Raw genomic sequence first — 16,251 nt, 5'->3', positions numbered from 1 at the left:
ATCACTGGAAGAAACATAGCTAACATGTGCTCAGCAAACTTTCACAATTTCAGCATGATAATGATAATGATCAATTTCCTTCTGAGAGATATTAACTGAAGGATAAATATTTGCCGAGATATTTTCCCTACTCCTCTTCAAAATAGTACCATCGGATCTTTTATGTTCATCCAAGCAGAAGATAGGGCCTTTATTAAACATTTTATCTGAAAGACAACACCTCTGACAGTGCAGTGCACCTTCAGTATTGCACTGAAGTGTCAGTCTTTCAGAGATGAACCCAGAACCCTGTGGTTCAGACCAAGTTTGGTTCCAACAGTTGAAGGAATTAAGGATTAACATTTCAGTTTCTCTGTACTAAAAGCATTAACCAACTTTTTATACATGTATAAGTTAAAAATTTCTAAATGTGCTATTATACACTGGGGAAAGGGAATCCACTTTAATAATGTCTAATGTATTTTGGAATACTGTAGTGACAGTAAATGAGCGAAATGTCAGCACATGCCATTTTCATATGCACTATATGAATAAATAATATTTCCAAATTCTTCAGCATAGCTATCAATCAGGTATGGATTTAGGCAATTATCTCTTGACTTAAAGTCTTAGAGCTGCACAGCCTAAAAATAAGACTCTTCAGTCCAAATCGTCCATGCTGACCAGATATCCTAAATTAATCTAATCCCATTTGCCAGCATTTGGCCCATATCGCTCTAAACTCTACCTATTCACATACCCATCCAGATGCCTTTTAAATGTTTTAATTGTACCAGTCTCCACCACTTCTTCTTGCCACTCATTCCATATATGTACCACCCTCTGCCTGAAAATGTTGCTCTAGATTCCTTTTAAATCTTTCCCCTCTAACATTAAAACTATGCCTTTGAATACTGGACTTTTTCATCTGGGGGAAAGTCCTTGGCTAATCACCCTATCCATGCCCCTCATGATTTTATAAACCTCTATAAGGTCACCCCTCAGCCTCTGACATTCTAAGAAACTGGACCACGGAGCAAGTGCTGTACAATTATTCTGTACATTTGCACAAACTAATATCCATCCTGCATGTTCCCATAAAATACAAATACAGATGCATCTTTTCCCTGGATGGGGGAGTTCAAAACTATTTTTAAGGTGAGGACAAAGATTTAAAAAGGATGTGGGGGAGGGGGGCAATTTCTACCAGAGAAAGTAGTAGATGCAGGTACAGTTACAATGTTTAAAAGACATTTGGATAAGTTCATGAATAGGAAAGGTTTGGTGGAAATGGGCCAAGTGCAAGTGGGTGGGACTAGTTCACTTTGAGAAGATGGTCAGCATATATTCGTTAGACCGAAGAGTCTGTTTCCATGCTATATGACTCTATACAACTTTAACATTATTAAGAGCCAAGGTTACATTATAAATACTGTATAGTCTGAATATTATCTTTGAAGTGCTTCAGTATTGTAACATTGATTAGCATCTATAACATACAGTAAATAGTTAATTCTATTTCCAAATACATAATTTTAAATCATTTCACCGCATGAACATCAAGAAATTGTAAACACAGCCTCATCAAGAATTTTTTTTTTAAGACTTCAGAAGTACAATATATTAAGTATTCCAAACAGTGGTTTGTATAACATTCCTTTTAACAGAAATTGTTTAACTGTACTTATGAACTTACTGCATTACAAGTACAAATGGAGCTTAGAATTCATGTTTAAAAATAAGCACTTTATAAGTTAATAAAGATGGTCCAAGAATAAAAGTATGTGCAACAATTTTCTATTAATATAATGTAGAAAGGTTTTTCCCACTATTTTGTTTTAAATAATTCCAGGCTGTTTTCCCCAATATACTCAAAGACAGGTTTACTGAATTTTAAATAAAATCTAATAACACCAAGATTTATACATTTTTAACCCCGCAGTATTAGAGAAAAGATTTAAAAATATTCAATGTCTTTTGCTGGACAATTTCGTGAAGTTGATTCCTGAATACTGGCACTGGCAGTAGAATTCAGCACATCTTCAAAACTTCCACTGCTATGGGCAGACGCACCAACTTTGCACTAAACAAACACAAGATTATTGAAGTGTTTTAAAAAACTATATTACCAGACACATTATGCCAGCTTGAAATCTCTATATAGCAACATGTTTTTAATCGGATTGAATATTATTTAACTGAATATTAGTTAACTTGAAGATCAGGACTTTTTAGAATAAACAATTATAAAAAACACAATACATCCGAGAATATATAACCAAGTCACTCAAAGAGAAGGAAACTCCAGCAGTTTGAGTAAGTAGCTATATAGAAAGGTGACCATCTTGGGTGGTGACGACATTCTGAGAAATGAAAAACCAAAGGGCAACAAAAAGCTGCTTACCAATATGAAGTGGCCTAGGATAATAATCACACTGCCAAGAAAAGCAGCATACAACAGATAATATTAGCACAGAAACTTACACATGACTGATTATGTAACCTTAGACACGGGGAAAACACCAGGAACTCAAACTGCCTTCAGAATCCTGAAACAGCAATCTATTATTTAACCTGCTGATTACTTTTGAGCATTAGGTTCTCGCAGCTTCATTGTTTGTATCTCTGTTGCACGGGTTTGAAGTAAAATTAAAGCTCATGTAAATAGCTAGTGTCTCAAAACAATTTTTACAGAAAAATCTCTTCTATAATTACTTATACATTGTCACTGTTTAGATTAGTTCCTAATTAAATCCTTTAAAAGACTCTCTGACCCTGTTCATGCAAAAGAACTATAACTGGCATTCAGCCATTTCATCCATGGACAAATTCTGATAAAAATTTTACGAATAGGTGAATACCATCTGATATTTATTAGAACAAAACTACTTGCTGCACAGCACATTGGGGGAGGTCGATCTTCATTTTCTGTAAAACACAATTTGTTACTGGATTGTCTTTTGTCAAAGACAAGGAACTTGGAACAGAAACTACACTTGATCTTAGCCAAAAGGCTGAAAAGTGATCAAAGGCAAGGAATTTAAACAGGATATACAGAAAAATACATGGAAGTAAAGTAAAGAGCTGTACAGATATTTTAACAAAGTAACAGCAATTACTAATATACTCAGCATTCAGCTGGTTGGGCAGCATCAGTGAAGACAGAAACAGAGCTAATGCTTCATGTCTGTGACCTTTGATGAGATTTGGGAAAGGTTGAGAATTGAGATTTGTTTTAGGAAAGTGAAATGGGAGAGTTGAAAAAAGATCAGAAACAGGCTGTCTTCTGACACCAACCATTTGTTAATAACTTCCAAACTATCTGTGAGCAATAAACCCAACTTGAAAAGTTTTTAAACACCAACACTTTCTTCTGTGCACCTTTATATTTCATAACTTTTTTCATTTTTAAGGGTTTATTAGGTTATCATTCCTTATTTCAGAGATTTTGCTGCTACTTATGCTCCTGTATATAGGGAAACACAATTGATAGAATAGGTGGATCTGATAAAGTGTGAAAGACATGAAACAAAATGACCGTTTTCTCCTTTGCTTTTGGTTGGCAGCCATTCACAGCATGTACAGATACTGAGTTTGTATGTTCCCTTAATCCATTACCATTCCCTTTGTCCTCGCATCATCAAAATTTATGTTGCTTAATTGCTCTTATCTTTAATTCTTAACTATGTTCTTCTTGCACCCTGTCTCTTCTCACTTGGTTAGAACCTATTATAATTCTAACAAATTCTAGTTCTGATGTAAGATTACATACTCAAAGCATGAATCCTGTTTCTCCATGACACTATCAGACCCTCGAGGTATTTCTAGCATAGAGTTGCCAACTCTGGCTGGACACATTTTGGGAAATGTTGCCAGAGGTGACATCATGGAAAGCTGATGGCAAGATCCAGTTTAGAGCCAGTTCTGAAAGGGACAAGGATTCACTTGTCTCCACCTTAGAAATTCAAACACCTTCCAGAGCCTGCTGTGAACACATCCCAGCAACCAGCAAGCTAAGCAGAAAAATGCCATCAGCCCATTCAGTCTGCGCTGACCCTCCAAAGAACATTGTGCCCTATCCCTGTGACAGGAACACCGTCAGAAAAAGCATACAATTTTCACACTAAGACAGAAGAATCTGGGAGTTGGTTTCCTCAGTGACTTGATTAGAAGTCCCCTTTAATGGGAAGCTCCAACACCGACCCATACTAACCTCCCTCTCTCTAGTCCCATTCCACCCCCTTGCTCCCTGTTCAGCATTTCCTCAGTACTGCACTGAAGTGTCAGATTTCATTTCTGGTTCAAGTCTCTGGATTGGACCTCAACTAACCATCTAACTTGAGTGTAATCCCTGCGCTGGGCTTTCTCAGAAGAAATGCTAAGAACAAGTACACTTTCAAACTAATATTCATGCATGAGCTCTGATGGATTTTCACTGAAAGGGCCAACAACAAACAAAGAATACAGCTATCCACTAACCTATATTGTAAATGAGTTGAGGATTGGTGATTCTCTCAAGTCAAGTTTGCCGTTTGGGAGAATGGGTATTCTCTTTATATATAATGTATATAAAGAAATGGAATGTATACATATGTATGGCATGACCAAATTGTATAGATATCAAAATAATTTTAGGAATAAAGTATATTTTTGAAATAAAATAAAGCACACATTCGGCACTGCAGCACTCTGCACTTGATGCTGTGCAGCTTGATTGTCTCACTGATTACACATGATTTAAAGCAACCATTGACTGAAGCACTATCAAGATCACCAAGCATTCCTCTGAGCACCTTCAGCTGCATGCCACTGATTGGGTCCTGTACTCGCTCTGCCACCAGACTAATCCAGGTGAGTGTCCCTGGCCTATCCTACTGTTGGGTCAAAATCCTAAAACTTCCTACCTCACAGCACCATGGCAATAACTAACAGCAGTACATTATAAGGGCAGTAGAAATTTAAAATGGGCTAACCAATGTTGGTTGTTCCATTATACCATATTCAATATTAAGGAATCACAGTTTCTTCACAATAGCAAAGTCTGAAATCCTGAAATGTGATTTGACTCCTATTTGCCATCTCCCTCTTTTCAGTGACTGGGTCACATTAGTCCTTTTCCCTCTCCATAGAATAATTTTGACTTGGGATGATGATGTAAAATCACCTTTCCTAATTTGTATTTCCACTGAACCAAGTGACTACGTTCAAGTTTAAGTAAATTCAAAGAGTTAGATAAATATATACTAAATTTACAAGAGTTGTATCAAATTTTGCCTGCACCACACCTTGAGAAACATGTTCAGTTCTCAATGTCATTTTATATAAATGATGGAGGGGTGCTGGGGACAGTACATTGAAAACTTCCAAGGATGTTACCAGAAATACATATTGACAGGTGACCCAACAGAAGCTTTTAAAATTACGAACAGTTCTTACAGAGTGGAAACAAATTAAACGTAACATCTTGGCAGAAAGAGCATAATTAGAACCACTAATATAAGATAGTTACCAAGAAATCCAATAGGGAGTTCATCCAAAGAACGATAAGAAAGCATAGGCAGCGGTTGAAGCAAATAGCATAAAAAATTGAGGGGAAGCTTTATACAAGCAGATGATGGAGACAGGAAAAGATGTTACAATGCTAGATATTTTGGAGAAATGGGAGGAAACAAATAGAGCTTAAACACTTGCGCACACTGGTTGTTGTGCCATATATCCTATATGATATAACAAACAGCCTCCTGTAAATGTGAAACTTCAGTACTTTAATTGGATGAAATTTTGACAAAGAAGTTATTAAATTCAAATGTCTAAAGGCAAGGTCAAACTCTACATGTAACAAAATTAGATCAAACCACGCTAATTGGGTTGGTTTAAGATAAATTACAAGGCTGACACATTTCACCACTACATCATGACAGGCAAACATTTACCTTCAAACTGCTAACTGTAGTTTCCATCTGTTCTTCAAAGGATTTGAACGTTGGAGAATTTCTGTGGCAACAAGAAATATAATAAAAATCAGAAAAACTGTGGATGCTGTAATTCAGAAACAAAAACATGAATTGCTGGAAAAGCTCAGCAGGTCTGCAGCATCTGTGAAGAGAAATCAAGAGTTAACGTTTTGGGTCCAGTTTAGGTTCTGAGGAAGGATCACCAGATCAGAAACGTTAACTGATTTCTCTTCACAGCTGCTGCCAGACCTGCTGAACTTTTCCAACAATTTCTGTTTTTAAGAAATATAATGATTTGCGTTCTGCAGTTTTGTTCATTTAATTGAGATTAGGTAAATGGCTCACAAATTTTGATTTATATCTTATTAACAATCTTATGAAGAATCATGTTTTATACAAACAAGCCTGCTGTATGCACTTCCAATTTATAATCAAGTTCCAAACTATTGATGTAACAGTAAGTCTAAAAACTTTCTAGTGACTCAAAATAAGTTGACTTTATGAAGAGATGCCCAGATGCTAAACCAATAAGAGTCTAAGCTTTCCCAAAACACAGGCATATCCAGTAGAAATTACACAGTTACGTACACTCTGAAGGCAGAACTCAAATTTAACATATAATAGGAACCTTTACCATGCTAGCAGATGATCCGGTTTCACCAAAAGAAAGATGATAACAGAACAGTGAGAGAGCTGAGGGACCAGACGGTATGAAGCACAAGGGGAGGCTGGGTGTGATAATTGCGAGTAGGATGGGAGCAGGGGTGAATGAGAACAGTACAACATGTTAGGTTAGTGTGGGACTTGGGCGAGATACGGGGGGGGGGGGGTCGGTGGTGGGATTTATTCATTAGACACTGGATCATCCAAGTTGAGAGAAAAGTCCAAGTGTGACACTAGTACAACAGATGGTTAATTGGTTAGTAAGGTTTTTTTTGTTTTTCAAAATTGAAGTGATTTATTTGGAATTGAAATATTTCAAATCTGCTCTGGGCTGGGGAAGAACACCCAGTAGGAGGAGGAGGAGTTATCATGGTCCACCTAATTGTCAATATCACAGGGAGGACTAGAAAAGCTTTTCTACTCAGGGTGTATGAGTAGCCTGGGGCTAAACTAAAAAGCAAACCTCAAAGTTACCTCGGAAATACTACTGGAGGCCTGAACAAACTGGAGTAGGGTAACAGACTAGAGATTTAATATGTATCTCAAAGGCTGTTGTGGAGGAAATAGGTTTCAATTTATGGGGCACTGGTACCATACTGGAGAAAGTGGGAACTATAAAATTATAGAATCCCTACAGTATGAAAACAGGTCCTTCAGCCCAAGTCCACACCGACCCTCCGAATAGTAACCTATCCAGATCCATTACCCTACTACTTTACATTTACCCCAGACTAATGCACCTCCCTGAACGCTATGGGCAATTTAGCATGATCAAATCACCTAACCTGCACATCTTTGGATTGTGGGAGGAAACTAACGCAGACATGGAGAGAATCTGCAAACTCCACACAGGCAGTTGTCCAAGGTGGGAATTGAACATGCGTCCCTGGTGCTCTGAGGCAACAGTGCTAACCAGAGCCACAGGGCTGCCCCAATAGCACTGGAGTGATCTTCAGCTGACCCATATTGCTCTGTCTAGTTATATAATTAGGCAATACATGTGATAGATTTAATTAGATGTGATAAATTAAAAAGAGAACAGTCAAGACAGCAAAGTAACAATAAGGCTAATGATAATCTGAAATAAAATCAGAGATTGCTGGTCAAACTCAGCATATGCGGAGAAAGTTAATGTTTCGGTTCCAGTGACCCTTCTACAGAACTGATGCGACCACAAACAACCCACTATCAGTCACGAATGGTTCCCAATGGCAGCTACTCATTCCCCCAGGCCGACCGTTACCCATTCCTTTGTCTACCCAATGGTTTCTCTCTCAGCTCCAACTCCATCTATCATTTACTCCTTTCCCCACCCCATCTTTAGCATACATACCAATCTTTCCCAAACAGTTCTGAAGAATCAATGGACCCAAAATGCTAACTCTGCTTTCTCTCCACAGATGCTGCCAGACCTGCTGAGTCTTTCCAGTTATTTTTGATTTCCAGCATCTGCAGTTCTTTAGTATTTTATTTAATGATAATCAAAATGTGGTAGGAAGTGACACAACATATAAACCTAACAGTGTCTGCGGATAAGGCTGTAATTTGAAAATGAATAAATGTTAGAATTATAGGCATCAAAATGCATATCGCCTTAAAAGGAAAATAGTTGAATTATCAGCTCAAATTGAGATATGTTAGATCTAAAGCCATTACAAAGACATGGCTGCAGGATCTGAATATCAAAGCTATAACATTCCTGAAGGGTAGAAAGCTAACGAAAGGAGGAAGTTAGCTCTGTCATTTAAGGATGGCATTAGTACGATACACAGAGATGACCTTACATCTAAAGATTTAGATATGGAATCAGTTTGGATAAAAATGAAAAAAAACAGCATAGATAAAAGTCACTTGTGGGAATGGTCTGTAGGTTTCTAAACAGTGACTACACTATAGGATCAGAAATACAGGAAGAAATACAGAAGCTTATGAAAAATGTAGTAAAAATCATGGGTAATTTTAATCGACATATTAAGTGGATGAATCAGATTGAGAAAAATAGCCTGGAAGATGAATACGTAGAGTCTTCTTAGAGCAGCATATTTTGGTGCCACTCAGAGAACAGGTTATTCCAGATCAGACAATGTGCAATTAGGTATGACTAATTAATTAACCGATAATAAAGTCATCCCTATGTAATACTGATCATCACATGATTATTGTCTTGTTAAAATTGAATGTGAAATTCAAAGTGGGTCTAAGACTCATATTTAAATTTAAATAAAAGGAGATATTTCATTTCGCTCAGCAACGACAGATTTCAGTGAGAAAGAAAGACTCCAGGGAGGGGGACACAATCCAGTACAAGTCCATAAAGATAGTTGTAAATCTGATTGGATGTAACATAAAACCAATAAAGAATGACAAAAAAAGAGAAAATAAGAGTATGAGGGGAATAAATAGATTAGTGGTTCTACAATTTAACAATGAAAAGATGAACTAAAAAGTGAGTACTGGCCCTCTAAAATGTGAGATTGAGGAATAAATAATGGAGTATCAGGGAACTGACAATTAGGTGAACAACTATTTTGTACTTGTCTTTGATAAAGAAACAAACACCCAGAAATAATTGTACATCAAGAGGTGACAGGATAGAAAGAACTTAAATGGTAGCAAACCCCCATGCCCTGATGAATCTCATCCTAAGGTCTTAAAAAAAAAGTGGCTGCTGAAAGCACGGATGCATTTTTTTCAACATTTCCTAATCTGGAAAGGTCTCATGAGACTGGAAAATAACATGTGAACCTCCTCTACTCAAGAAAGAGAGAGAGAGAAGGCAGGGAACATCAGTCATTGGAAAATTGTTGGAATCTATTACTAAGCAGATTATTGCAGGAAGCTTAGAAAATCTAAATGCAATCAGTCAAGAGGTATCATGAAAGGGCATTAGTGTTTGACTAATTTACTGGTGTTCTTTAAGTAAGAAGCAACATGGATAAAAGAATTCTGTTGCTGTGGTGTACTTGTCTTTCCAGAAGGCATTCTGTTACACGAAATATGCACATGGTGTAAGGAGGACGTATCAGTGAACAGGTGCAGTGTTGGTCAGCTAACAGGCAGCAGAGGAAAGGCATAAATAGGTAATTTTACAATTGGCAAGATATAACTAGTAGAGTACCACAAAGCCTCAACTATTTATAACATATCAATAATTTGAACAAAGTTGCTGAATGTATGTTTGTTACATTTGCTGATGTCAGAAAGGCACAAGGAATTTGCAAAAGAACACAGGTAGATGAAGTTCCTCACCAAGAAAGGCAAATAATGCATAATTATTTAAAACAAACTTGTCCGTTTTGACAGGACAAATAGAAAAAGCAACAATAAAGCAAAATATAAATAACAAGACAGTGGGCGGGGTGGGGGTTGCCATCAATAAAAGTAGCATATTATTTAAATGCAGCGAGAGATTGCAAAACACTGACACAAGAATCTGGGCATCCTGGTAAATGAATCATAAAAGGTTAGTGCTCAGGTACACAGCAACATAAATCAACCATTTTTACGACCACTTGTACAATGACTGGTATCTACAACTGATAAATCAAGATGATATTATTCAAAAATTAATACTGCTAATAAGAGTGAATAAATGCTTAATATGTTTAAATGGATTTAGTCTGTTCACTAATTAGTTAATACCTACATTATAGATAGAAGAAAAGTATTGTGATGTGCTATTGTCTGCAAATTATAAGTGAATCCCAAATGAATATGTTATTGTCTGTTAAAATTGTTAACTAAGTAATACTTAAATAAGTGCTTCTTATTCTTTCTTCCAACTTAAGCACTTATTGTGGAAGCTGTGGTACAGTTAGGTGGTTCTAAAGCAACTACAGATATTTCCTAATCTAAAACCACCCAGTGGAAGACCAGGAGTACAGCAATCAGACTAATTAATACCACGTTTTCTGGTGGTTAACTGTTACTGTATTCACACCAAATGGGAAAGTGCCTTTTCAAGACAACTGAAAATTTATGTTTGGTTGAAATTGCCTTCCCATACTTGTGATGTTCATAACTGACACAAGGGAACCACTAGGAACCTTGCATTTATAAGTAGTTGATTATTATAAATAAATTAAAAATACAGTAGTAGCAGCTACAAATATTAGTTCAGTTCTCAATGGGCCATATAATTCTTTCAAGATAGTCATAAAGTCAGAGTATGTATACAGATCCTTTGATCCTACTCATCACGCCAACCAGAGTTCCCAATCCAACCTAGTCCCATTTGCCAGCATTTGGTCCAGATCCCTCTATCCCTATACCCATCCAGATGCCTTTTAAATGTTGTCCAATTACATTTTTTAATCAAAATAAAATAATTCTAACGCAAGTGACAAGTGTTGGAGGAAATCACAATGTCGTTTTGATTTTCAAGAGGCAAATGATGTTAACAATTAATTTTATGGGAAGAAACCTTAAAACTTTACCAAGTCTAAAGTGAAGTGATCATCTGGTTTTACAAATGTAATTGATAAGCGTAATCTACTACAGCTGAAAAGCATTTATTTCCATAAAACATGACAGAACACATAAGAAACCAACACCACTGGTTCCCAAGTTTTTTGGTTTTTCCCCAAAATGAAAAAAAGTACAGTTAAAGCTGTTCAAATAGAACTTAACATTTTAAATTTAGCTAGGTCTTAGTTACATCAACACACTCACATTACCTTGTAGTTGGCGTACTAATAGAATGCTGCACAGGGTGACTGGCATATGGAAGCATTGAGGGAAAAAAAATTGATTGTGCTTAAGTCAAGCAGTAGGTATTCAAAAAGGCCACCAACAAAACAGCTACTAAAGTTGATTAACATTCAAAGATTGATGGCAATGTTAATATATAAGAAAATGTTTAAATTGGTAGCATAAACATGAAGGGTCAGCTATGTGTCTTCTCTATGCTGCAGTCATCCAAAATACTACCCAGGCACTTCTTCCAGTTCTGAATATTCCATTGTTGTCTTGATTCACTCGTGACACTTGGGCTACTCAGCATTTACTGCCCATCCCTAGTTGCCCTTGAGATGGTGAGCTGCTGCCTTCTTAAAGTAATAAACACTTGTTATTGAACTTCCAGATAGAGGCAATAGTCCTTTATTTACTCTTAAAACCCTTTATGATGTTAAAGCTGTTCTAAATTTCTTCTTAGCCAACTGTGTTTCTATGAGATAGTCCTCGTGTAATTTCATGATATATGATTTCTCTTTTCTAGTACATCTATAGCTTTAATGTCCTTTTTATGCACAGAGTATTTCAACCATGGTTTAACCAATAAATGTATTAATACTACTCAATTTTTGTACTCTGCATCTACTTATAAATATCAGAACATTACTGGCTTCAAAACTGTTATCTACCTGCACTCACTGTTTGAGAATTAAAAACAATTATCTTTGCCTTTCTGCTTTCATTTAATGCTGATTTCACTCCCTTTCCACTAAGTGTATATTCCCATTTCTGGTTATACATTTCAAAATGTATTAACTCATTCGTATGGACACTAAGCTGGTTCTGCCTGCTCCATGAATTTTCCCCTTCCAGGTGTGGCTCGAGCAATGGTGAGACAGATGGGAAAATACAGTGAGAATGTTTCAAAACTAGTTCTTGAGGTGGAGAGAAATGTTCCTTTCAAGACCTAGAAAGGTGACTTTAGAATTTAGCCATTGAACGGTAACTACATAGTTCAATTCCAGCCTCGAGCAACTGTGGGTGGAGTTTGCACATTCTACCATGTTCGTGTGGGTTTCCTCCAGGTGCTCCAGTTTCCAGCCACACTCCAAAGATGTGCAAGATAGGAAGATTGACCATGCTAAATTGCCCATAGTGTTCAGGGATGTGTAGGTTAGGTGCATTAGTTGGGGTAAATGTAGAGTAATAGAGGAGGGAAATGGGTCACTCCTCAGATGGTCGGTGTGGGCTTGTTGGGACTAATGGTCTGTTTCTACACTGTAGGGTTTCTGTGATTTATGGGGCAATGTTAGAGTGTGTGCTAGCCCTTTGAATGAGGGGTAGCAGAGAGAAGGTAGTTGCAGTTAACCATGCAGAACATAGAAGTTCAATGCTTTTCCTCCTACAACGTTGGGTATTCCTTTTCACCACAAAAATGATTGGCAATGTCTGGGTGCATGGCCTAATGGAATGGGGGAAAAACTATCCTCCTCTGCACCATCCAGTTATCCACAAAAACCTACAAGTCCCTTCTGTGAAATTGAGAGTTAATTTTGCTTTCCTCTGTACCATGTGTTTGGTAATAGCAATTGAGCACTTCTGTACGGGGGCCAGTTCCTGGTGGTGCAGCATCCAAAGTCAAATGCCACTGGGTTTAAATATGGTGCCAGGGATGTAAATATTGCAAGCAGCGATGAAAATACTTCTAACTCTCTTGTTGCACAATTCCTTAACGAAAGCACTCAGGAGTTCAAATGCATAATAAATGGTTTGAAAAGCTGGAGATTGCCTGATAAAAGTTGCTCTGAACCATGATGGTCCAGGCACCTTGAATCTCACTTGACAAAGCACCAACAGTAAATGGGAGAATGTACCCCATGTCTTATTGAAATCTTTATGAACCTTCCTCAATGACTGCCAAGTGCGTTGCATGAACAAATTTTAATTCTGTGCTCATTATTATTAGGACTCTGTACATGAAGGTATCTGGAAACACACATTAATAGACAACTGCTTTACTTACTCTGCTTTCGACAGCCAGTTTCTTTGACCAAAACTATTCGCTGCACAAGAACATTGGGCTGGACTTTCCAAGTAGTGGCAATCTCAACACTCTGCCCTTTTTTTATATTTGGAGAGGGCAAAAGAGTGAGTGCTGCTCTGGCAAGGAATTAGGGTAACTGGTGTCAGGTTAAGGTCTGGGGTCATTTAAGTGCTATGGGGAGGTGTAGTAAGATTTCTCAACCACTAGCTCTAATGCCAATTTTGAACTTGCATCTTCCTCTGGTTTCTCTGCTGACTCTCCTCATACTCTTGATGAGCTCATTTTGTCCACGTGAGATTCATCTCTTGCTCCTCTGACCTTTTCCCACCAAAATGCTAACTTTCCAATTTCTATTTCAGGTCTTCCATCTTGATAATGTTCATGGTTTGGTTTGCTTACATATTGTCCCCTTTTCCTTCTAATCTGCCATCACCACCCTCCGGGGAAAAGGTCTTTCACCCTCTCTTCCCTGAAACTCCTGTCCCATCATTAACTCACTTTTCTCTCCAAAGTTCCTGACCACACTGTTGCCTCCAAAATTTGAGCCAATCTTTCACAGTACTTTGAATCCTTCCAGTAAAATTTCATCTCGACCGTAGTACTGAAACAATTCTCAGCAAAATCAAAGAACACATTCCACATGTCTGTGTCTATGATAAACTAGTCCTCTTTATCCTGTTTGCAGCTTTTTCACATGGCTGAATACAACACCCACCTCCAACTTCTCACCGCTGTGAAACTGCATACCCAGCTTCCTCCTATCTATTCTGTCATAGTTAAGAAATCAAGAGCCACGGCTTTCCTTCCTTCTGCAGCACTGTTACTTCTGGCATCCCAAAAGTATCTATCCTCAGTCCTAACTTATTTGTTATAGCCATGAGATGCCTCATTGACATTATTCAAAACAGTGTTCGCATCTCCGCGCACACTGATAGAGCCTGGCTCTATCTCATCATTGCCTCTCCACATCCATCTACTGTCTCTAATTCTCTGCTTGTCCAACATCTATTGGAGGATGAGCAAAAATGACCTCAATTTTGTATACTGGGAAGTTAGAAGCATCGCCTTCAATTGCTGTCAGACTCAATTCTATGATCAATATCTCCACGACTCTTCTTTTGTAAAGGGGTCAAACTTTTAAATTGTACTATTGAGAAAAACTCAGGTATACACATGCAAGAAACACAAAGTTAAAAAGCAGTTACAGCAAGCAATTTGGAAGACAGTAATATGTTGGTTTTTATTGTGAAGGGTTTGGTGCCAAATATAAAGAAATCTTCCTGAAATCACACCCGCTTGTCACTCAATTGACATCTCTTGTTCTGTTTAATATTTTGCAGATATGTTCTTTCCAGGGCTCTTCAGCTGGCTAATCATCCCCCAATTGAAGGACTAGACAACCTTTTTTTTGGTCAGGGTAAAGTAAACTTTGTTTCTCATCATCAACTCGCCTGAGGTATCCACAAGGAACAATGGCCTATAGCTGGGAGTTTGGTTTATGAGTGCCAGAGAGTGTCCACATGACAGTGGCCCTGCACACTGCATGTCTGGAGACCAAACCTCCTCTAGTTGCTCTGAAGCTTTAGATTCATAGAATCCCTACAATGTGAAAGCAGACCTTTCGACACATTGAGTCCACACTGACCCTCCAAACAGTATTCCACCCAGACCCACCCCCACTGCCCTTTTCCTGAATTCCTACATTTCCTATAGCTAAATCACCTCACGTGCACATCCCTGGATACTATGGACAATTTGTCATGGCCAGTCCAGCTAATCTGCACATCTTTTGACTTTGGGAGGAAACCAGAGCACCCGCAGAAAACCCACACAGACACGGGAAGAACATGCAAACTCCATACAGTTACCAGAGGGTGCAATCGTACCCAGGTGCCTGGCGTTGTGAGGCAGCAAGGCTAATGACTGAGCACCATGCTCCCCTTTAGCTTTGCTCTGAAGAAACCAGTTGTCACACAGAGAAACAGCCGAGGACACATTGATGAAAAGGCTATGTACTCTCCTTCTTCTATTGGAACTGTGGGAGCAGTGAATATATCAGTATCTTGGCCCACTTGAAAGATGGAAAAGATTCCTTAAAGCTAACGTCAAACTTTTGGAATCATTGGCTACTTACCCAAGTGGTTTTTCAACCAGAACAAGACAGTAATCTTGAAAGAATCTGCATCAGTTGCACCTTCATTACTTTCAGACATTCAACTAATAACTGTCATCTCTTCAATTTGATGGTCTGTCCTTAATCCTTCATTTGTTCAAGAATGTTCTTCTTACTTGGACCTTGATGAACACTTCCACATTATCTTCATTGCTGAAGCTTGGTTTCATCTATCATATGAAATACTTTCTCACTCTCAGATGTTAAATTTCTCTCAAATCCATGCCTATCTAAGATTTGGAGAATACACTAATTTCTGAAAAGGATCATTTAGTACTCCATCTGCCTCTAGCTTCAATCTTTTTCTTTCTCTTACTGTTTATTTTCTGTTTCATTAGTAATGTGATGGAAAGAACCATTTGTCACCATTCAAATGCACAGCATCATTGCAAACACAATAACACAGGAAACATGCTAGCACAGGAAATATTTATTAATGCAGCCCCTGCCTCATTCTGCGTCAGGTGGCTGCCACACCCTACACCCCTGCCTCACTCTGCACTGGACCGCTGTCATACTCTACACACCCCCTCCTCATTCTGCACTGGGCTGCTGCCACACCCTACACCCTATTCTGACTGGGATGAAGGTCAGTGTTAACATATTTGTTATAGTTCTTAAATCAACTGATATTTCTAAATGTTTTCACTTATACTTAACCGTTAGACCTATGCTTTGCTTTGTACTTGACATATTACGTAGCATGGAACTAAGAAAGAGACAAAAGGTGTATAAAGCTACAAAGAAAAGCAAATGAAAAAATA

General features: G+C 38.0%; 1 protein-coding gene and 1 pseudogene across 1 annotated transcript in view; both read right to left on the bottom strand.

Moving 5' to 3' along the window:
* Positions 1-1,703: 1,703 nt before the first annotated feature.
* The window catches only part of tpd52l1 (tpd52 like 1), a 32,489-nt gene continuing 17,941 nt past the window's right edge, over positions 1,704-16,251 (bottom strand). Inside the window, exons 5-6 of the mRNA XM_060821203.1 lie at positions 5,913-5,973; positions 1,704-2,062 (exon numbers count right to left, since the gene is read on the bottom strand). Of these exons, the coding sequence (XP_060677186.1) occupies positions 1,937-2,062; positions 5,913-5,973 (187 nt within the window). The 3' untranslated portion in view covers positions 1,704-1,936. The remainder of the gene's footprint in view (positions 2,063-5,912; positions 5,974-16,251) is intronic.
* On the bottom strand, positions 2,888-3,005 carry LOC132809439 (U2 spliceosomal RNA; annotated as a pseudogene).

The sequence above is a fragment of the Hemiscyllium ocellatum genome, chromosome 3, assembly GCF_020745735.1.
Source record: "Hemiscyllium ocellatum isolate sHemOce1 chromosome 3, sHemOce1.pat.X.cur, whole genome shotgun sequence".
NCBI lineage: Eukaryota > Metazoa > Chordata > Chondrichthyes > Orectolobiformes > Hemiscylliidae > Hemiscyllium > Hemiscyllium ocellatum.
Note: the sequence above shows the minus strand (reverse complement) of the source record. Positions and strands in the feature narration are given on the sequence as shown.